General features: G+C 43.4%; 1 protein-coding gene across 1 annotated transcript in view; it reads left to right on the top strand.

Annotated features, from left to right (window-relative positions):
* Nucleotides 1-24722, top strand: part of ITGA8 (integrin subunit alpha 8) — a 721129-nt gene that overhangs the window by 36653 nt on the left and 659754 nt on the right. The window contains exon 2 of the mRNA XM_086941818.1: nt 1087-1214. Within this exon, the coding sequence (XP_086797944.1) occupies nt 1087-1214 (128 nt within the window). The remainder of the gene's footprint in view (nt 1-1086; nt 1215-24722) is intronic.

Below are 24722 nucleotides of genomic sequence, written 5' to 3'. Positions count from 1 at the left end.
CCCTTGCAAGACCTGCAGAGGAAGGCCCTGCAGCCGACTAAAATGCAGCCTCCTCTGGGCGCTGTATACAGGGGCACACATCACCATCCTGGGAGTACATGGCATTCGGTCCACCATTGCATACATTCTCCTGATCTAGTGCATGGGTGTCCCTGGGGCATTGAAGCTCTTCCAGCACCCCCAGGGTGCCTTTAAAGGCTGGACTGCATTTATATGAAGATGTGAACAGATAGGAAATTCTACACATCTCAATTTTAATGACTTACCAGGAGCAGATAAAGTCCTATATATGGGTCTTTTCAACTCCCCTGCAGTTTGGACCAGTTGGTTAAAACCCCTAGCCTCCATGAGCTCATTCAATTTCTGAAGGAACAAGTAACTCCTTAGGTCCCTAGTCATAGTCACACAACATTAGCATATTCCTAGATGACCCCGCTGCCCCTTGTATTAAGTCAGAGAGTAAGTATACACATTTCCCAGTGATCTAATCTAGTAATATTGCAAGGCAGTGTTTTGGGCAAATATGTTCCATTTATCTTTAAATGAACTTCTAACCCCTATTCCAAAGTGGAAACTCAATGTCCTTGAGAATAATAAAAGCTACACTTGGTCTTCGAACTACTCCTGCTCTGTCAGTTCTGAGGAATGGAAGCCCAGCTCCCTACCAGTGATCAGTTCTTTGATGTACTGAGCCAGTTGCAGGATGCCAAACGTGCAGTAATAGTTCTAATTATGCAAGTTATTCCACTGTTCCTTTAAAGCAGATGGCTAGAAGTGTTCTAGTACTGCTACCTTTTCTGTAGCATTCATGCTGCATAGGTATGGTCTGTCTTGTGACTGGAATACACTACAAATGGTAGAGCAAAATCCAGGATTCATACATAGGAGGAGCTGAAGTTAAATCCTCTGCCTCCACGTAGATGACTGAAGTTTCAAACTTCTGAAGGCTACAGGCTGGTTGAGCAATCCTCCAGAGAGTACAGGCTTAGGCCAGTGGGATAATGTTTGGCTTGATTGATTGATTGATTTGATTTATACAGGGCGGTAGCCGCCATCTCACACTTTGCATTGTCTCTTCTTTTCTAGAGTAAGTGTCTTGGTTGGAGCCCCAAAAGCAAACACAACCCAGCCGGAGATAGTTGAAGGTGGAGCTGTGTATTATTGTCCTTGGCCGCGGACATCTGAATGCAAACAGATCCCTTTTGATGTCACAAGTAAGTACAGCGGAATTACCATCACAGTGCATGTGACAGTGTATCACGGGGTCTATGAATCTAAAGGCGACCACATTCTCACCTCTCCTGAATTGGGAATTAGCAATGGCCAGACCTACTTGACAACACTTCCTCAGAGCAGCATCCATTCCAGTACCACAAGTTATCCTTGTCAGGGTAAAAGCTCTGTGGCTATAAACAACATGCATTTACAATGCAATAGTCTCGTCTTTCTTAAAGTTAGAGCTATTGGCATTGCAAATGGCATTTTTTTTTCTTTTTTTTTAAACATAAATAAATGGTATTGTCATTTACGATGGCAATAGGTGAGCATTAGAGAGTAGTAGAGAGTATTAGCAGTGATTAATACTTAGTAGAGAGTGACTAGTTTATTAATAGAGAGTATACTTGTATAGAGTAGAGTAGGAGTGAGTTGTAGGCACTTCTCTCCTACCTATAGGAAGAATGCTGGTGGGCAGCTTTTCTGGAGGTCAGAGATGCAAAGCTGTCCCCATATATAAACTAGACAAACCGCTAAATCGTCCATGCCCATTAAGTAGGACCCAGACATGCCACAGCTGATCCAGTTGCCTTAAGACTTTGCTATCCCTTTTCTTTTTTAATGAGGTATATCTCTTCAATTCTTCATTCAAATACACAAATGCAGGGCCACTGAAATTGTTACTTCATACATGAATATGCATTTCTCAATCATTTAAAGCTTAATCATCATATTGAAAATAATTTCTATCTCAAACAGTTAAAAAGTTACAAAAAAATTCTACAATGGGTTGTGGCGGTTACAGTGGCATATCCGTTTCAGATTAACTAGCTCCTTTTCAGTTGTATATTGTCATATTTAAGCATTAAAATGGTGCTAATTAAATGAAACTTTTGTTCAGGCAACAAGAGGGAAAAAAATATCAAGAGCACTGGCAAACTTAATAGGTCATGACTTTGAGGCCCATTGGCTTTTCCAAAGTTTGTTAGCCATGCTGCACACCACTCCTGATGCTGTGTCACACGCGCCAACCTAGGTTATTCTGCAGGGATGCTTGTATGTGCCTTAAAAATTAAGCTGCTGCTAAAAATGATATCCAACAGTGCCACAGCATCTCCTTTCCTTGACACAATCTGGTCAAGCAAGCCTTAATGCTTACAGTAACCCTACATATCTAAAAGTTAGAGCCTATAAGATAAAGTATACCTTAGTCCAGGGGTCTTCAAACTGGCAGGCAGGCCCCTCTAGTGGGGCCTCAAGTGATCCCAGGGGAGGCAACAGGCTCTGGCCAATAAGGCTTTATGCTTATAACAGTGCTTTGCTGTAAGTGGAAAACAATGAGTAGCAGTAAGCCACTCTGTAATGGGCCATCACTAACATCTTTTATCATTTATATCCTGGCTGGGAGGTGTCGGAAGGGACTCCAAATATCCTGCAAAAATCCCACCCCCATATCTAAGAATCCTGCAGTGGATACTTTTACACGTTAGTAAGGCCTGGCTGACCAGAATAGTATGTTTTGGTAATCGTGTATTTGATTGGATTATTACAACAGTAACAGAACTTGCCTGCAATGTTTAAATACGTCTAGACATATTTAAATGTTGCCAATTTAATACAATTGTAGAGGGGGGCCGATTTATTTTTTTCACAGGCCGTTAAAAAGTTTGAAGACCACTGCCTTAGTCAGACCGCTTTTATAAGGATTGCATCAGATCTGCTGACGTGCGGAACATAAGGATTTGCTAGGTATTAACAGCACGTGTGAAAATGAATGTTGCTGCAGATGGAATGCCTATTGGAATTGCATTTATATGTAGCCTACTACCCATGACGAGGCGGCAAACCACTTTTTCTACAAATAGCGCTGCTTCGAAAACCATAAAGGATTAGTGGTGAATTAGTATAGTGAAATATTTGTGTGGTGGATACGTTAGTTGTTTGGATTGAGAAGGATGGTAGAGGGACAGAAGAGGGCAAAGGTTTGCATTCATATAGTGATTGCTACACCTGATGAGGTGTTGTAGCGGGGAACGTCGTTTACGACGCAACTGTTAGCACGCAGTGCTATTACAATGCAGTTTTTAAATCGCATTCTATTACAAAGCATGACTCTGGGGTGCGCTCAAGGATAGAGAATACTTTTAATTTACTTTCCAACACCTTCCCTAGTGTCAACGGGGACTGGTGTTGGAATAGTAAATTAAAATATTCACTATATACTGATACTGACTAGATCTCCCGAGGCTCGCCGGGAACTACAACGCTGCCGAGGCGCGGCGCAACTCTGCTTTTAAAAATCACGAGACTGTTTTAATTTACCTTGCCTTCATTCTGCAGGGGCTGCGCTCTGGACATCGCGCACCCCCTGACGCCTCCTGACTTCCCTGCCTGCCGCTGCCAGAGCGCCTCACGCTGCTCGTTCCCTCACCCTCTGACGGGCAGGTCACGAGGGCGGGGACGGGCGTGCCCACCATCTCGGGCTGCTCTGTGGTTGGCGGGGCAGCTCCTCTGTCCCTCCCCCCCTGGCAATCTACTTCAGCTGGGCGAGTCCTGATACTGACTAGATCTCCCGAGGCTCTGCCGGGAGCTACAACGCTGCCGAGGCGCGGTGCAACTCTGCTTTTAAAAATCACAAGACTGTTTTAATTTACCTTGCCTTCATTCTGCAGGGGCTGCGCTCTGGACATCGTGCACCCCCTGACGCCTCCTGACTTCCCTGCCTGCCGCCGCCAGAGTGCCCCACGCTGCTCGTTCCCTCACCCTCTGACGGGCAGGTCACGAGGGCGGGGACGGGCGTGCCCACCATCTCGGGCTGCTCTGTGGTTGGCGGGGCAGCTCCTCTGTCCCTCCACCCCCTGCCACGCCCCCTTTCAGACTCCCCCCCCATGTGTCCCTATATTACAACTTCCCCTCATAGACGGCGCAGCGGGCGCGACGGAGGCGCGCCAAAGTTGCGCCTAAGTTAAGCCCGTCTGCGCCCGTCCGCGGCCGACCGGGGCTAGGGGCGCGTCACTCTGCCCCGCTCATCACCTACACCCCGGTCCAACTACGCCGCCTCCAGGGACCCTGGCCCATCGCAGCCTCCATTTGTTCTCACATTTCCTCCCTTGGTCTCTCCCCTGCTGCTCCTCCGCACTTCCCCCTTCCTATAGCTGGCCCCTCTCTCCCGCCTAGAAGCACTACTCATCCTACAACCCCCAAATCCTTTACGGCTTTTTACCTTAATACTCGGTCCGCTGTCGCCCATACGCACGAACTTTCGGTCCTGCTAGATCTTCATGGCCCAGATCTTCTTTTTCTAACGGAGACCTGGTTCGGCGATGACTCCCTCCCCGCCCTACTAGCCACCTTACCGGCTACTTACTATGCCCTCCGGGCAGATCGCCCTTCTGGCAGAGCTGGGGGCGGCGTGGCGGTCATCGCACGCACCAATCTCCCTTTTCAAATCCTGTCCCTGCCTGACATCGCGACCACCGAATATCTGGTTATCTGCACCACCTCCACCTCTCCCCCTGTGACCTGTTTTCTTACCTACCGCCCTCCTCAATCCCCTTTACAGTTTCTCTCTGATTTCTTGGAAGTCTTGGCCACCATTACAGTCAACAATTCCTCTATTCTTCTCCTTGGCGACTTCAACTTCTGGCCTTCTGACCCAGCTGAATGCTCGTCCTCAAAGGAATTTTCTGAAACCCTCCAATCCCTCAATTTCACACCCCATGTTCACTCCCCCACCCACATCAAAGGTCATATGCTTGACCAGATCTGGTCCCTGAATTGTCCTGTGGAATCTCTCTCTATTTCGCCTTGCACATGGTCCGACCACCACTTGATTTCATTTTCCCTGCCCATTCACCCCCCAGCCAAGCCCCCTCGCCCCAAAAACATTTGGGTCCGATCATGGGGCCGAGCTAACCTGGAAGATCTCTCTTCCCTTCTTACCACCTCCCTCCCTTCCCTGCAGGGCCTTTCCACCCTTTCCCAGGTCGAGGCCATAGATCAGTGGCTCTCCGCTGGCAGTGACTCTGTTGCCCCGCATTACCTCCAAGCGCGATAAGGATGCCAACCGGTGGTTCAATGCAGAGCTTAAGGCCACCAAACTTACAGTACGTCGCGTGGAGCGGGCTTGGAGGAGAAGCTATTGCCCCATTCTAAGACTGGAGTATACTAACATCCTTACCCAGTATAAAAAAGACATCTTGGAGGCCAAAACCACCTACTTCTCCTCCAAAATCCTTGCTGCAGAAAACCAGTCCAAGGAGATATTTACGATTGTTCATAACCTGGCGTTTTCAGACCGAACAACCCTTAAGCCCGCCCCGTCCGAAGAACTCTGCCATTCCCTCAATAACTACTTTATTCACAAAATCACTACCATTAAAGCCAACATCCCGCCCCCTTCTCCTTCCTTTGTTGACCCCCAATGTCCCCCTCCCAAGGGAGTACTCGCCACCCTCCCTCCCATATCCAAGGAAGCTCTGACTTCCTTAGTACCCTTGGTCAAATCTGGCTCTCCACTTGACCCCTGTCCTGCTCACATCCTCCGCCATATCTTTGTTACCTGCCCAGACCCCCCCCCTTCATCTTCTTAACAGCTCCCTGGCCCAAGGTGTAGTACCCAACCCCTTGAAGTCTGCGGTTATTGTGCCGATTCTCAAAAAACCCGGGGCAGACCCTTCTGTCCCTGCCAATTTCCGCCCCATCTCCCTTTTGCCATTTCTGGCAAAGGTGCTCGAGGGCCATGTCACCTGCGCTCTGAGCTCCTTTGTGGAGATGCACGGAGCTCTGGCTCCCCGCCAGGCCGGCTTCCGCCCCGCACACTCCACGGAGTCCGTTGTCATTTTGGTCCTGGACAACCTCAGGGAGTGTATGGATACCAACCAGCGCCAGGCCCTTGTGCTCCTCGATCTCTCAGCCGCCTTTGACACGGTGGATCATACCATCTTACTTTCCCGTGTCAGGGCGGCGGGGATCGGGGGGACTGCTCTGGTCTGGCTATCCTCCTTCCTGAGTGACCGCACCCAGGCCGTCCGCCTCGGTGACTTTACAGCGGACGTCCGGAAAGTTCAGTGCGGGGTCCCCCAGGGTTCCTCCCTCTCCCCCCTCCTGTTTAATCTTTATGTCGCCCCTCTTATGTTTTCTCTTCAACAAATGGAGGTCGCCGTATTTAATTATGCGGATGACCTCCAGCTTGTCTTCAATCTGTCCTCTTCCCCCTCTTCTGTTCTTAACTTCCAAACTGTCATGCTCCACATCCGGGACTAGATGAACCACAATCGCCTGAAACTCAACCCCGATAAGACCGAGCTGGTGTTTACGGGTGGTTCATCCAGCCCCTGGTCTTCTCTTTTTGGCCCCCTTCACTTGGCCCCTCTCCTGCACCCACTACCTCTGTCAAAACCCTCGGCATAAAACTCAATTCTCAACTCACCCTTCACTCCCAGGTTAGTTCTGTGGTATCTTCCTCTTTCCTCTCATTGCGCACTATTCGCAGGGTGTCCCGTTTCTTTACTTTTTCTGCCCTCAAACTTATCATCTTGGCTATGGTGGTGTCCCGCCTGGATTACGGCAACGCCCTATATGCAGGTATTCCTGCATATAGTCTACGGCGTTTGCAGCAGATACAAAACCAGGCGGCCCGCCTGGTCTTCAGTCTTCCGAAATTTCACCACTCCTCCCCCCTCTTGAAATCTTTACACTGGCTCCCTGTGCGAGCTCGGGTCCAATTCAAACTCGCTTCCATCACCTTCTTGGCTCGACTGAACTTGGCACCCGCATTCATCTCTTCTGAGATCACCCCCTACGTTCCCACCAGGGAACTACGCTCATCCTCCCAGTCCCTCCTCACCATCCCTCGCTATCGGAGAAAGAAGTGGGGAGGCTCGAAATTTGCCACCCTTGCCCCGATCCTGTGGAACTCCCTCCCCCTTGAACTCCGCACCATCACTCTGTACCCACAATTTCGTAAACACCTCAAGGCCCACCTGTTCACTAAGTCCTTTGACTAAATCCCCAACAGCTTCCCCTTTCTTCTAGCCTCGGATCTTGTTAGTTGTAGCGCCAAGAAACCGCTGGTGTATGTGCGCTTTACAAGTAATTTTAAACTCAAACTCAAACTCAAACTATCCAACACCCCTTTGTATTATGCGTTGTGAAAGAATGCGTTATAAAAACCGCGTTGTTACAGCATGCTTGCTAAAAGCATGCGTTGTAACAACGTACATCCTGTTTTAGCACATTGCAGGCTACTCTGGAACCCATTAAGGATTACTAGTGAAATATAAAAGTAACAAAGTAAGACATATGAAAACTCTGATTGCGAGACGACGTGCACCACCTTACAGGTCGATCAACCCAATATATCTTTTACAAGCTAGATGCTACAAAGCAACACAGCTCCAATAAGGTCTACTTTAACATCGCTTTACACAGGGTTCCTTCCAGAAACACTTCCAAGAATTCCAAATAGGAGACTGTCCAACTCAAACAACTAAAGATGTGAGCTAATCAGTGAAGCTTCAACGGGTGGATCGTTGCAATATACATATTTTTTCTGATAATGTGAAAGTTTAAAAGAAAAAAAACGGAATTTTAACCACCAGCAGTGTAAAGATGGGTCTACTAATTCAATAGAAAAACATGTTTATGTTTACAGTGCCTGACGCACTGTTTGCTGATTGAGCGAGTAAAGAGAATCAATCACTGGCTGAAAGGTTTGGCCAATGCACACCAATCGCAGATTTAAATATGGCTTGTTCTTGCTTGATCTATCTCAACTTGAGGCATAACTAATTTTTGGTATGGAAAGCAGTCAACATAAAAGCTCAATGTGGCTGTCACCGTCTTTAAAATCATTCAATCTCACACTATGAAACATCCAAGCATAATCTAGAGATGGCGTGCTAATTTGAACAGCGGTATATGGAGTTAAACCCCTGAATCCCAGATAAAGACATCCCCGGTAAACTGGGTGGCCGGACGATCCCATGTTGCCACTTACGTGTGTATATATAATATATATAATATAGCTTTAACAGCAGGATGCCGTACTTCAATCGAGAGTACTGAATAAACACCAATTGACAATTGTGAAAAGAAAGTTCTACAGTGGCTATCCCTGCAGTATTAATTCACCCGGTCACCGCACCGCTAGAAGCCATGATCACGCTGGAACATTGTACCCTCTTCCCTCCGGTCCCTGTCGGGGCTCTCTATCCACAACTACTGCCGTTGTGCCCATTTCCAAGGCTCATTGTGCTCTTGAGAAGCTCCCAGAAGTTATTCCATAGACACCCCCTTCCCGGTTCCACCACAGCCACCACCGGTAAGTACTTTTCTCCTCCACACGTTCCTCACCTCCCCCTGTAACAAATGGTCGACATCGAAAAGGAGGAAACCCTGCTCCGGAAGTGCTCTCTAAGGCCGCGAGCGCAGAGAGACGTTCAACTTCCGGTTGCAGAGGCGCACTCCTGCACGCTCACCGACAAATAATTAAAAGTATCTTAGAGAACTGTGCCAGTAACTGCAGCCTTCATGCACTGGCATCATAAATAGAAACCTCTGAAAGATTTTTGCCACAGCAAAGCAATTTTGAAATATTTGCAAAGACATAATAAATGCTGCACAGTATTTTTGCTTCGATGTCTGTGAATATCTTTTAGTGTGTTAGCACACTTGTACTCATACCGGATTATAACCTTCCCACTTTGGAATGTTATATTATGACATGTTTAAGATGGCCGCTAAATTAATTTACAAGTTTACAAAATCTCTTGGGAAGTTCACCGTGCGCTGTCCTTCTTCTATTTTCATGTTACCGGTACAGCGATGATTCGAATCAGTAACAAATGTTGTGTTTGTAAAGCGACCGTTTATTTTATTTATGTGTTTTTATATAGCGCGTTCTTTACCCAGAGGTGGAATAGAGCTTTACAATAACGCAAAGTAAAGTGCATAAGGTATTCCCAGTAAGATGGTAGATAGTAGGTGACAATACTTATAAATACAAGCCAACATTTTAGGACAGGGACGTAGGAGATTTAAACAAGAAAAACTGCGGCGAGGACACAAGGAACTAAGCCCCGTCCTTTTCAGACTGAGGGGCGTGTTTTGGACTGAGGACGTCACAGAGAGAAAGAACCCAAAAACACGCCCCCCAATCCGAAAAAGACGGGGCTTAAATTGAAAGACAAACCTCTTCTCCAATGGCTGGCCGCAGTTTAGGAAGCCAGCCAATGGAGAAGAAGGGCGGCCTCACTACTAGAAACATAAAATCTCACCAGCAAGACTGCGCAAGCGCAGCCTACGCTAGCCGAGACCTAAAAAAATATAATGACAGTAAACGTGCAAAGGCAGGCAGGGATATTATATTTTGCTAACAGCAGAGCATGATCACAGGAATAGATTTCATCCTTTTGCCAAGTAAGATGTGTGTCTGTATAAAGTCTTTTTGTTGCCATAAGCCTTCATGACTAATTAGATTAGTCTTGTGGTCCCATGTGTCATGAGGAAGAAAGGCAGAAGCAAATCGCAGATGTATCACTTCAATTGATTGGCTACTGTGCATTTTGGTTTGTGACCGTTACTACATTTTAAATAATTTTGCATGTTCTGTATGAAAATGATGCATGTCATATTTGTCCAAAACTTCAAGATTAAAATATTAGTGAAAGCAATTTCCAAACGTACACAAGTATGTAAAAGCACTGGACTAACACGTGCTTTGGTAAATACACCATTCTGTGCAATGGATGTTCATTTCTGTTATTCTTTAGTTTGCAACTACATTTTAAAGGGCTACACATTAACATGCCACTGCATTCTACATGTACTACCGTTACACTACCACCTCGCTTCCAATCTCAAGGAATCTGCTAGTTTTCTGTGACCCTCCCTTTTAGGCTGTTGTTTTAGTTAAGAAATTAATCTACATACTTAATACTGCAGTGAGTTCCATGACGTAATTTATGAATGACTTACGCTATCACATCAAAGATGTTATAAAAGTAATTTTAAAGCAAATACCAGACCGTAGTCAAATGTTTACATTCAATCTATTGACAATTTGATAGGTTTTTGAAAGGTGGGACTCAAGAGACATGTTACTCTTATGTTATAAAATGCAAGCTGGAAATCAACATGCATACCCGAAGAAACAGATAGGTAAGGCTTGCGGACAGACAGATGGTGGGATTAGAATAGAGACGTGGGTTGAAAACCGGAAGTGGAAGTTAAGATAGCAAGAGAAAAGGCAAGAACATTTAAGAAGTAGTTTGTCTTTGATTGAGAGTCCCTGTGGAATAGAATAGTTTTTTTTAAATATATATATGGGTGATGGACAATCTGAGAATGGAACGCCTGTGACCTTACTCTGTGAGATGTGTCAGCAGCGTGAACACAATTGATTTTACCACTCTCCTAACTCACCGGTTAACCTCGTGGTGATACGGTTAACATTGTATCGCTCAGGTGGACTGCAACTTGTGACCTCACCTCCTCTCTTACAAATCTCACACTTTGATGTATGGAGTCCTTAAAAACCCCTCTCCTCTCCTCTCCTCTCCTCTCCTCTCCTCTCCAATTCCATTTCATTTCAATGTATACATTTGCTAGTTGTTTTCTTTTAAATGGTCCTTTGAAGTTTAATCTCACTTGAGTGAAAAATAACAGAAAATTTAAGGGCAACTTTACAAGCCCCTTAAGCCAGATTAGCACCGCCGCTGCGTCACAAAAGTGACGCAAAGGCGGCACAAAGCCAGCACCATGCTGTGGGCTATTTACAACGTGACGCATCTAGGGAGATGCGTCACGTTGTAAAGCCCTGCGCCACATGTGGGCGTTCCTGCACAGGGGGGAGCGTTCCGGCGCAGGGACGCCTACGAAAATCTACAAGATTTAACTCATTCACTTTTATGGCCATACTGCGTCAAAACCCTACGCCTGCTTGAAGCAGGCGTAAGGATTGACGCAGCATGTTAGTGATAGGGGCACCCCGAGTCTTGCTGGAGCTGCGTCGCTCTTGCAACACAACTCCAGCAATATGCTGGCTTTCAGCGCGGGGGGTTGGATGCGACACGCATCTGCCCATCCGTCTGCCACGGTGCACCTCATTGTGAATGCAGCGCATCAGTGGTGCAACGCATCAGTGGGCAGATGCGTTGCAACTCTTCTGGCGCATCCCTGCTGATTAGCAAAGATGCACCAGAAGTAGTAAATCTGCCCCTCAGTTTTTATTAACAACTTAGGTCGACTTTCACCTCAGTTTTGCTAATTTATTATAGTTTTTTTGTGATGTGTCTTTTATCTGTTTTGTTGTCAAATGTATTCATTGGATGTGCACCAACCACTGTCTTAGATTCAATCCTGATGAAAAGGAGGTATTGACAGTGTATGGTAAGACATCCGGGCAGCTGCTGAAATCCTGCCTCGACAGTGAGGTACCAGTGCGCTGCTCCGATCGCCAGATCTCTGTCCTGCTCGATGATGGAAAATCTATGTTTGCATGCAAGGAGGACTGACTTCTTTCCTACACCTTCGCCTACTGTTCTTCCTTTGTTAAAATTACAATCAAGGGTGTTAGTAGTAACATTTTTCATGTAATTGACTCTTGACTTTGCTAACATCCTCCATTTGGTGCTGCCAATTGAGCTTGTAAGAAGACCACACATAATGGATAATGCAGCAACTAACACGTGCAATCAGACCTGCAGAAGTGACCACAAATGTCCAGAACTGATCGTTGTCTTTTGTAGGCAGATTCTTGAAATAGGGTAGTATTTCAACAGGTTCTCTGTATCAGGACATGGGTACATTATTCCCGAGTCCCAAGAAGTCATTCAATGTCTGTAGTCGGGAAATTTCGGAATTCAATGGGTTCCCTCAGCTTTCCCTGGCGTGTATTGGGGTGGTAAAACCGTGAAGCACACTGCCAAGTACTATAATTAGTTCAGCATTTAACATCCTGTAAAAACAAATGTGCTGTTGTTTCTCGTGGTTAGCTCTGCTTTAGTGATTTGGTTTCACGTCCTGGTCTCCAAGAGCACGTGGAAATTACTTGGATGTGTTGGTCTTTTTACACTTTGCAGCAAAGTGGTATAAACTGATATTTCACTTGTAGACATAATGTTCATCAGGAGACTTTCTGTAAAAAGTGCGAAACTAAAACTGATGCAATATTATTTGGTTTTTCTTAAAGGTCATAGGTTGTGTAGATGTTTTTTTTTATTTGACAACTGATGGTCTCCCCATGAACTTATAACTTGGCTGAATAGTGGGAAAGTTATGGTCAGATTTCTGTAAATTGGCAATCTGGCTTTGGCAAATGTGAAATGGCATTATTTATAAATTGCTAATATCATTCCTGTACATCAAGCTGCTATTTTTGTGATTAGTCCCAAATGGTTTCTGGTGTATAACGGATTTATAAGTCAAAGGGTTTGTATTTTGTGAAATGCTCTTATCACAGGTTGTCAATGCCATTTTTGTAAGTATAACTAGTATTGTGATATTCATCAAAAGTAAATAAACTTGACCGCATGACTCCTGATATTTTGTTGGTATGTCATAGACTTATAGAAATCTGTGTGCAGAATTGCAGACGCTTTAATAATAACTTATCTGAAATGTGATAGCCTTTTTTAATGGAGTCATTTTCAGTCTTCTCATATTCTAGTGCCTAAACTGCTGATAGACAAAAAACTGTGTCCATAAATTTGGATTGTTATGTTGATCTGGTGTGTAAATCCAGCCATGCAAGCTGCATTGACCAATACTAAATATTCAAAATTTTTGACCACTGGTATCTCATTAACTTTTAGTTTGGGTGCATGTTTTCATTTACTGCATTCTGATCTTTTGCTAGCTCTTGCGGACGAATATTCTGACAATTTGTGTTAAGGTTTTAAATCTGTTTCCTAAGGTCATCCTTCATGTAAGTATGCGAATGTTGAACTGGTTCAAGCAGTGTTCGCAGAGCAAGAATACATGCTTTGTGACAAGGAAAGCAGCTGTATCACTTATGAAAAGAGGGCCATACAGGATTTTTATTTTTATTTTTGGGATGCTGAAAGGATTACTGATCTTCAAGAATACATTAAACATCTGGGATTCTAACTCTTAGCATGAGGGGTAATCTCACTTCTGTCTATAGCAGTGGCAGGATTTGTGGTATTATCTTAGTTATGCATTTGGTAGACTTTAGGAAGTATTCAGCTTCTCCTTCTAATGGCCTTTGACACGTTTTGAATCTGACTCATGTCAATTAAATAGACACAATCTGATCCTTAATTCCAAATATTTTTCTTTGTCCCTGGCAGCCCCTTTGGACTCTGCTTTTTGTTTATATTCCGCTCATCACAATGCATACAGCTATTTGGAAAAATAACTTCTTTCCTCATTTGTTTTGAGAGAGACCCCTGCCCCTCCCCCTCCCCCCCATAAAGCCTCACTTATTGTCCCAAACTCTTGAAAGCCTATAACCCCTGATCTGAACCAAAACCACATCCACCTCTGGAAAAGTTGCTGTTCTAACTTGCCTTGGGTTGGTCTCATAATCAGAGAATAGATTAGAGACCAAAGAAATTTCAAATCAGGCCCTCCTTGGAGAAGGCAGTAAATACCATGGGACATGAGGGCGTGGTTGGGTCATGGTGACCTGCCATGCTCTGAAAGAAGCTCACTAGCCTGCAACACACCGACAATAAGCCTGCTGCAGATTGGCCAGTCTGGCAATTACCAGACCAACACCGACCAGAACCTAATTTCCCCTTCTTTCATTCAGAACATACATTTTGTAATGCTCCAATGGCTGTGCTCTCTAGTGGCAGAAAGAAGACATGCTGCCCTTCACAAATCCTCTAAATAAATGGATGCATTTGTTTGGCAGGTTTCAGACAAAGAGAAACCCCATCCCGTTGTGCGCTTCTGCTTTAGAGATTATAAAGTACAAATGCCAATGTTTCTAACAGAAGCATCTACAGTCACATATCATTACTTACCACATCATCCTTGGCACTGTCTCTGAATCTGCCACAGTGTGCAGCGTGCAAAGTATCACCCCACAGGACTGGGGCACTGAAATGGAAGATGCTCATCTCCTGAGAAACGGAAATTGAATCCACGGGTAAGGAAACCTACTTCATTTCATTCATTCTACAGAACATTGTCACATTTTTGTGATCTAAATGATTTTGCAATCAGAAAGTTCAGTGTGGAGTCCCCCTGATGATAATGGTCAACAAAAAGAGGAATACTAGGCTATTGTGACCAAAGGGACATGTGCCTAGGGCCAAAGGGCCTGCTACATAGAGGGCAGCCTTAACAATGACTGGACAGACCTCAGTAAGAAGAGCATTCTAATAGACCAAGCTAGAGAGGACTTCAGCTTGGACTACAGACATGACGACAGAGTTACGTAGAACAAATTTGACGCAGCAGACTAGGCTGATAATTTGTGTAGTTGTTCATGAGTTTGTCACATGGAATTGAAGCAGCACTTTCTTATCCAAAGCAACCTCCAAGGTTTTGCCACTGTTGATGACAGAAGGAGCAATGCCAAATTACAAGAGGGTGATTAATAGGAATTGACATTGGGGGTCAGTTATGAGATTTTTACAAACTCAGCCCTGTGTGAGTTTAGCAAGAGCTATCCAGCCATCTTTGTATTTTCTCGGTCTTTTGAGATCTGAGTGTGCCAATCCTCAGGGAACACTTTTAGAAACTTTTTGTATATCATAAGCGTATTGATAGTTGTCTATGTCAGTACACTACATCAAAGGGCTTCCTATATACATTGAACAGTGCGGAGGCTGCAGGGGAACCTTGGAGGACACGGTGGAGCATACTGATATGGTAAGAGGGAGAGTTCATAATCCTGAAAAATTGAAAACAGTTGTTCAGATAGAGGAGAACCAATGAAGTGATTGCCCCCAGTGCCGATGCAATAATATAGGCATCAAGGATGCTGTGTTCTACAGAATAGAAATCTACGGAGATATGCAGTATAAAGACAGGAGGCTCCTCTGTCAAGGGTGCTCAAAACATCTTCCATGATTGAAAGCATGTCAGTGAGGATTTTACAGCCCGTCCCAACTCATATGGCTAAACATGGGCAATACTCTTTAGCAGCCATGTTATTCAGATCTCAATAACTTTGGCTAAGCATAGAAGGCTGGCTACGGAGTGGTACTTTTTTCAAGTTCAAAATGATTTTATTGAAGTATTTTGTAAACAGAAGAAATAGACAAATACAATACAAAAAGAATAAATCTTATATGCGTAAATGATGAAATTGCGAGTATAAAATGCATTAAACCAAAAATGAAGAGAAAGGGAGAAAAAGGAGACTTACACGTTAGGCAGTTGGGTAACTGACCCAGGGAAAATGAAAATGCATGAAGATTTAACCAGCAGGCAGGAACGTGGGTGGTTAGGGATTTTAAAAAGGTGGTCTGAATGAAGTGCACAGAATAGCAGGATGGTCTGAGGAACAAGATGGTAGGAATTGAATCATATTGTGGGCCTGAGACAGACTAGCCAGCAGGCCAGAGAGGGGCCAGTGTTAGCTTTTGAGATGGGGGGTTTTCCAGGCACAGGAGGATTTGCACCCCTTTAACTGTAGCTTCCATTGCATTTACTGTGAAAATGTGCTTAGAATGCTTTGGTGGATTAAAAGGGATGGCGATGCCCCCACACCTACCCACCCCTCTCCCCATATTCCGCTACCTCGGACTTAGCTACTGCACACTGCGCTCATTCACCTGGGACCAGGCAAAGTGCTTTTTAGTCAATATATTCAAGGGAGATAGAGTAAGACTGGACAAAGTAAGTGTCACACTCAATTTAAACCCAGAAAACATACTGGTTTTCATATGGCCATGCATAATTCTTTGCAGAGCAGAGATTCTATTTCAATCATATACGCTACATCAAATGTTTTGCAGGCATCATGTTGAGTTTAGCATTCAAGTTGTGTCCCTTAACATATGTTTCTTATTTCTCTGAAGGCAAAATATGTTTTAAACAATTCCGACTGTTTATACCTTCAGCTCTGCTTTCTCTTTGGTTCTCTTGAAAGCTGTCTGAGGCTGGCATTCCTGCAACCACAAAGAGCGCGAGGCAGAAATGGACCCGCCAGCCATTTACACTGTGCACGCTAAATCCTCATTGTTTTATTTTATGGCAGGATTGACTTTTATTTATGCAATCAAAACGTGGATATTCCCACTAGCAACTTGATAAATTGATAAATTGCCACCTGAAATTGCAATTTCACGCTGCTGCCTTTATAGCACTATGCACTCATTGGCACCGACAGGCCAGTGCAGCATGACATTGCAAAAAGGCAATTGGTGAAAAATATGTTTTGGAACTGGTTGATTTGTGTAAACAACGATGCAAAATTGACAACACAAGAGCAAACGCTGTAATCCAGCCGAAGCGAGCCTGCCGCCGCTGTGCTCATCCATTGGGGTCCTTTTTGTATTTGAGCACCCCCGTGTTTCACTAGTATTACTTCAGTGTTTTCCAAAATATTTGGTAGGACGCTCACAGTTAGACATCCAGTAGTTCTAAGAATTTCACAATTCCTAATTCAGCCGGTACCAGGAGGTACCAACCAAACTGGTAATTCGGACTCGTGCAGTAGTTTCACATGCATAATTGCCACCCCCTTTGGATTTTCCAGTGGCTTTTTCACAATGTTTGACACGGTGGAGTAGAGCCTGCTAGAAGAGAATTTCCAGTGGAAATCTGTGCACCAATATTAATTTCCCCTCCCATTTCCCATTCAATAGGGGATAACTCAGAATTCCATGAAAATGATAACAGTAGAATTGCGATTCCCTTTTTATGGGTACCGCATCAGAACTCCCGATGGAGTCAGAATGATTGTGTGCAATGGGTTGGTAAAAAAGTTAGTTTGAAAGAGTCTCAGATCTCCTGATAAGTAATAACAGGCACTTTTAAGGGGGAGCACAATAGCCAATGGCCGAAGAGTCCACGACCAGGCATGAAGGGGACCTTCCTATATTAGAATAAGCATCAAAGACAGCTGGTCTATTATTTCATGGTGGACAGAGCCCCACCACATGTGACAGCCCACACCGTCACAGTAACAAATCTGATGGCAGGAATCAAGCTCAGAGAAGTTAACTTTGTAACTACCTTTACATGAACACTGCACATGTGTGAATAGAGGGTTTATTAAATATGTACTCCCTCTTCAAATGCACAGTGTACATGCAAATATCTGGGATTAGCAGGTTCAGCAGTTGTGCCAGGCAGAGGGGTGACTAGGAAGAGGGTGTTGTCATCCTGCTCTAGTGATATTATTTGTCATGGGGTAAGAGGCAGAGCGCATCATGACTGGGGGATCATATGGGAAACTGAGGCGCATCATGGCACGGCAAGTATATGAGGACATTGGGAACATTATGGCATGAATGGCAAATGGGAAAAGGCGATTCATGACATGGCTGTCATGTGGAGGTAAAAGATGATCATCATGCTCTAGCTCGCACATTTGGAGGACACCACGCCATGCTATGACCGACTAGAATAATGAAAAACAGGCACACCAGATCGCAGCTGCCGCATACGGATAAAGATGCACCATGACATGACAGGCATATGTGCCAACATGGGCACATAATTGGCATATGTAGTATCTGGCACATCATGTCATGCATGTCCTAGATGGGAGCAAAGGCAGATTAGGGGATGGATGGTAGATGGGCAAACAGGCACGCTATGGTTTCTCATATGGGATCTCCGGGGCTCCTTATGATGTTTGGCATATGTGGGAACAGGGCACAGTTTGACCCAGCTGGAAATCAGCATATCATGACATGCATGCCATATAAGCAGAGATGTGACGGTGATATGATGCTCCTCATAGCATTGACTGGAGAAATGAAATGACAAGTTGGCATAAGACCACATTCATTTATTTAATAACCATTGACATGACCAACTCCTGACACTCTCCTTTGTGGCTTCTATCTTTAAATCTGTGCCAGAGGAAAATCCAACATAGAGCTGAATTTTTCACCATCCTCAGTGCACTTTTTGATTCTGAAATACGAATTGCCCTAATTCTGTGAATAGGAATTTAAATTTTAGAAATCTGAAAGCAGTTTATTCACAACTTAAGGCCAGATTTAGAGCTTGACGGACAGACATTTACTTCAACGAAGCGATGGAGTAAAGTACTCTGTCGCCATGAGGGAGAACCCGCCTCCTGGATTTTGAGATGTCTGCTGGCCCAGCAGACAACCCTTACTTTTAAAGGAATCCCAGTCACAGTGATTTCAGTAAATGCATTGAAAGTTTGGCAGAGGGCTCCATGAACCTGAAGAAGCTGTGCAGCAAAGTACCAATGTGTTGTTTTATTTTTGAAAAAAAATCCCAAAGCAGGATTTTCCTTTTGAAAATAAAAAAACACAATGACCCCCCTCAATGTGGGAGATTTCTCCAATGACGTGAAGGTTAATTTTAAAGTTTTCCTGTACCACACCTCAAGGTTATACCTGGCGGTGACGTACAGTGAAAACTGCCAATTGTCCGCCCACTCTAAATAGAGTGGCCGGACAAACGGTCAAACTTAAATCGGCATTTACTCTGTCGGGCCGTCAGAGATGTATCTCTGCGGAGGTGGAGTAGTCTCTACCGTCGACATACTGAAAGTCCTCCTAACTCAAAATGCAGTATTGCAACAGAGTACCTCCTCCACCAAACTATAAAGGGGTCCTTAGTTGCACTTTAGTGCACACATTGTTTGTGCATTCAGGTCCTCTGGAAGAAGGACTCTTCATCTGCACTCCCTTAAAGCATGATACATGTTTTCATTCCTTGACAAGTACTTAGTTTATTTAGTTGGGCTATGTCCTTTAGGTTTCCATTTCCAACAGGATATTACAGGGACGTCACATATTTTGGGTGAAGTTGCACTAAATACAACAACTTAACATAATATTAAAACATCTAGGAGGCAGAACAAAGATTACGTACTGGATCTGTGCTTTTTCAAAGCTGTCTGAGCACATTTGGTACACCTGCTACTAAGTAGAAATTGTACATAGGAGTACTGCTTCCGTTGAATGTGAATGATCAAGGCATTCTGAGTCTTGACTCTCTTACATATGCAGAGTTATTGGCAAGTTTGTTAACCGTCACTTGTTTGACAATCATTTTGCTTTGGATTTGAGGAATGAGGTTGTTGTATTTTGAGTTTTAATTTATTTTATTAGCCAGAATTGTGACCAGAATTGTTTTTTCAAGGATTAATGTATTGGGCTAATGGTGATAACACTCATTGTGGAGGTATGGAAAATGAAGGGAAGTCATCTTTTAGACCTGGCCAGAAGAATCACCTCAATGAATGCATAATCTTGTGGACATCAGCAAGGGTGTGCAAGGATTGACATTCTGATATTGTTGTTCTTCCTAGTGGCCCTGGGTCCTGCAGAGCAATGAGGGCATAGCTGGTAACTTGTGAGCGTTCCAGGAATTTAGAATCCCTGTACCCTCGAATACTGCTGTGGGCAGCGGAACACAGATTTGGCTCTAGCCTTGGGGCTGCTTTGCTCCACACTAATTATTACAATCTACCTTTAGTCATGGAGAGGGCGAGATGGGTGCTACTTCTAGATCTGAGGTGGTGAATCCCAGCATCCTTCCACCTCCATCTTTCCTCTCCATCATGCAATGAAAAAAACCCAAATAAAATATAGCTACACAATTCTTACACGGTGGAGAATTGTTAGGCTAAAGGCAGAGGTAAGGTTGTTGTCTTCTAATTGGTGATATTCTCGCATACTCTTTGGGCCCAATTCACAGAACTAACTCAAGACAAAATCCTAAACTTACTACTTTTGGTATTCACAGAATGCACTTACTACTTTTGGTATTCACAGAATGGATTTACTACTACTAACTTTACGTCCGCACTCGGGACGGAAATTCCGGTCTGGAGGCAGAGCTTGCAGACCGGAGGCGGAGCTTGCGGCTTGGAGGTGGAGCTTCAAGCCCAGAGGTGGAGATTTCAGCCATGGCTAAATCCCCACCTCCGAGCCAGAATCTCCACCTCCAAGCCGGAAGCTCCGCCTCCGGGCCGCAAGCTCTGCCTCCAAGCGGAAGCTCCGTCTCCGAGCTGCAAGCTCCGCCTCCAAACCGGAAGCTCCGCCTCCAGGCCGGAATTTCCGGCCCGAGTGTGGACCTAAAGTTAGTAGTCGTAACTCCATTCTGTGAATATACCAAAAGTAGTAAGTGCATTCTGTGAATATCAAAAGTAGTAAGTTTAGGATTTTGTCTTAAGTTAATTCTGTGAATCGGGCCCTTTTTCTTGAAATTGGTGCCATGGAGAAAGGGGGCAGTTCTTTGGTGGAGCATAGCTATTGCCTCCTTCTGGCAAGTTCTAAAAAAAGGCTTATATATCTTAATAATACAGACTATTTTACCACTTCATCGCTTGAACAATTCTTTTTGAAAATATGATCACCAGTAAAATATGCAGGGGGAGAAATTTATTTTTTAGTTCAACTTTTAACATGGTATTTGCGACTATAGTTGTTGTGTGCCATGGTCTCTCTATTAACATAGCTGTCACCGCTGATGCCATGATTTTATTCCAGAAATGCGTTCTGCATCTGGTTTACCCATCAGAACTCACAGATCTGGATTCTATTATTCCTTAGTGACTGATGATTGCGTCAATCATTTTAACTCTGTTGTTTGAAGAATAAGTAACTGGAGCCCATTTTAAAGGCAATCATCTTCTAAACTGCCTGGGCCCTATTCACAGAACTAACTTAAGACAAAATCCAAAACTTACTACCATTTTGGTATTCACAGAAGGCACTTACTCATTTTTGTATTCACAGAAGGCACTTACTCATTTCGGTATTCACAGAAGTTAGGAGTCCTAACTTTAGGACTCCTAAATGCCTTCTGTGAATACCGAAAGTCTTAAAGTTAGGATTTTTCTCAGTTTAGTAGTAGTAAAGTTAGGACTCCTAACTTTAGGACTCCTAAATGCCTTCTGTGAATACCAAAAGTCTGAAAATTCGGATTTTTCTCAATTTAGTAGTAATAAAGTTAGGACTCCTAACTTTAGGACTCCTAAATGCCTTCTGTGAATACCGAAAGTCTTAAAATTAGGATTTTCTCAACTTTACTACTACTAAACTGAGAAAAATCCTAATTTTAAGACTTTCGGTATTCACAGAACGCATTTAGGAGTCCTAAAGTTAGGAGTCCTAACTTTACCACTACTAAATTGAGAAAAATCCTAATTTTAAGACTTTCGGTATTCACAGAAGGCATTTAGGAGTCCTAAAGTTAGGAGTCCTAACTTTACTACTACTAAATTGAGAAAAATCCTAATTTTAAGACTTTCGGAATTCACAGAAGGCATTTAGGAGTCCAAAAGTTTGGACTCCTAACTTCTGTGAATACCGAAAAGAGTAAGTGTCTTCTGTGAATATCAAAATGAATAAGTGCCTTCTTTGAATACGAAAATGCTAGTAAGTTTAGGATTTTGTCTTAAGTTAGTTCTGTGAACGGGCCCCCTGCCTTCAGTGAGGTGCAGCTAATCTTGCCCAGACACTTCTTCCAGAGAATACTTAACTCTGGTGGAGAAGGCCTTTGTTAGCCTCCCTCATTGCACTTCAAGGTTCATGGTTTAAGACAAAAAAACATATCTCAGCCCTTCCCTGTCTGTGCCCCACACATCTGGAATGACTCCTAACAATCACCTTAGATTTGCTTCTTGAAGATGGATCTTAAGAGCCTATTGTTCCAACTTTCCTTGATCTGAAAGTCACACCAGCTTCATGACAACCATTAAGACTCTCCTTAAAATCAATTTGAAACTATCAGAACTTGACTTTTATTTCTTGCTGGAAATTCTTCTTGATGTCTTCTTGTCTTGCAGCTCTTCAGGTTCGACTTCTTAAAACACTAATGCCTCGTGAGTGTCGGACATTAATATATTTACACCTTTTTAGTGCAGTTTAAGGTCTGGATGCAGGAGCGTGACCAGTTAGCGTATGCAAACGGCCTGCCACTTTACTTCACCACCTGTAGCACTTTCTAATAACTAAGCTACAAACGAATTAATCTTTTGTTGAAATCTGCAGATATTGCAGAAGATGGTGGGTTATGTTGGAAGTATAGTAAACTCATAATTATGCAGAACATACAGTGGCCGCAGAATAGCACACTTCCTGTAGCCTTGATTATTACCTTTGTATAGTTTGCCCTTCATTTTTATACAGTGCTTTGATGTCTTTGGGCTTTGTTAGAGCTATATGATGCTGCAAACAAATAAATAACAAAATTGTTACAGCACAGAGAGATCAATCCCCTCTCACTGGAATTCTCTATATTTTTGGACTAGCATGCTGTTTTTGGTGAGTTTTAAAAGGTGACATTATACATCTGATCACCTTATTTATTGCACGTGCAAATGTCACCAGGCCTCAACGCTCCTATGGGTATTTATTGCGTCCAATTGATGGTCTTCACCATAACTCATCAAGTCATGCGTGGGAATGCCAATCTTTCCTGAAAAAGAAGTCTGACAGATCTCCAAACAGATCTGTTTGCACCTTGGTTGGCTGCAAGCTGGTCATTCCAGTAATAAAAAACAGAGGAAGGATAGGGTTTGTTCTTTATGCAACAAATTGATCATCTTTCAAGTTGTTTCAAGTTGATTAGGGCCTTATGCTAGTTTCCTTCATTGAGTTCCATTAGGCCTTGTGAACAGTTGTACTCTACAGGTGGAACACTGTATAGTGTACAGGTGGAATACTCTACTGGTGGAAAAATACACACAAGTGTATCTGACAGTAAGAAAAAGTAATTATTACTGCAGTGGTTTTAAATATGTGTAGAGTATGCAGTTCATGTGTAGCCTTTGTCTGTGGGTGTACTTTGGGATTTAAGATTGCATTAGTGTTCAGGCCTGCATGCAGTCACTGACTCCATCAAAGTGCTTAAAGGTCATTCACTAGATGATTTAACAAATGGGAGACATTAACAGTAAAATTGTTACAGTCATGAACAAAATAGCTTGTTTGTCATTTTGAAAACATGAGGCAACGTTCATAACCATGTACATGCATAATCGATGTTCATAAACTTTTAGAGAAATAAATGTACTTTTACAATGTAAGCGATTACCAACAATGTGTGCACAATTACATGCATAGTGGTAATATCATTATGAATTTCAGAGGAATTTTGGAGGCAGAGGGAGCAGCATTCTTACCCATTTATTTTTCACATTAATTGGCTTGTTTGAAATTTTTCTACAGAACATATACAAGAAGTTGCAATAACTGGTTTCTTTTAACCCGTGCACCTTTGCTCTGCCCACAACGGCAAGCTTATAATATTTTATTGATGTGCTTATTGATCGGAATATTAAACAGACCTATATACCTTGTTAATGTAGTCGTTTGACCTTATAGGCCTCACTGAAGAAAAGAGAATAACGTATATTTATTTAGGCAGTTTATATAGCGGTAGAGTATCACCTTGAAATCACTTCAAAGCACTAGGATTCCTAAAATAATTCAGAAAGATGGTTGATTGAGTCCACTTTGGTGTGAGACATGGTTCCCTCTTTGGTATTCATCAGTCACTCTCCTTAGAGCTGGCTCATTCAAATGACTGTTGAAAACCTCATTTATGTAGAGTTTTCTGAAGTGTTGGACTTTGCCTTATGCTTCAGGACATTCCAAAGAAAGTACCTCTGCACTGCCAGAGGTTTGGGACAGATGTTTGTGACTTGAACCCTCTTTGCTGGATCTGATTGGATGGATTTGATGTGGCTGATCTCATAGTCTGTGCATGATCTAGAGGTGTTCGAAGTATTGTAAGTAGTCCAGCGCTTCGTACCCTTAAGCCTTACATATGGTGCATAAATTATGAAATTTAATTCTCAGCTTTACTGCAAACCAGTGGAGTGATCTCAATAAAGGGTTCACATGTTCTTGTTTTCAGAGGTTCAGAGCTATTCTTATATTTATGACTATTTTTCCATATGTCAAAAGGTTTTCCCAATAGCCTATAGCAGACAACTTTGGGGTGATCAAGGTCCCCAACCCTCCTGTCCATTCCACTTTATGTATGATTGAGCTTCAGTAATTTCTGAAACATGGAAAGCTAAAAAATTACACTCTTAGAAAAGGGTTCATTCATATGGTGCTCGTGAGGGTGGCAAGGAAGTGTTGTGCATGAAAGCTAAGATCAAAGGTCAAGGGGAAGCAGTTAGTACCAAGTTGCAAATGTTTTGGGTAGCTAAGCATATCTATGCTTTGGCAGATGTGCTTCTACTTGTGAGTTCGGGAACATATTGCTCAGTGGATGTCAAGTATTTTTGGATTCATATATAAAATGTTGAATTTGGATTTTGGTTTCGGAACAGCTGATGCAGAAAATAAATATTCCTATTTGTGGTCTCATAAGCTGCATGCCAGATTGTTGTGAAAAGTCGGAAATATCCA

The sequence above is a fragment of the Lissotriton vulgaris genome, chromosome 10, assembly GCF_964263255.1.
Source record: "Lissotriton vulgaris chromosome 10, aLisVul1.2, whole genome shotgun sequence".
NCBI lineage: Eukaryota > Metazoa > Chordata > Amphibia > Caudata > Salamandridae > Lissotriton > Lissotriton vulgaris.
Note: the sequence above shows the minus strand (reverse complement) of the source record. Positions and strands in the feature narration are given on the sequence as shown.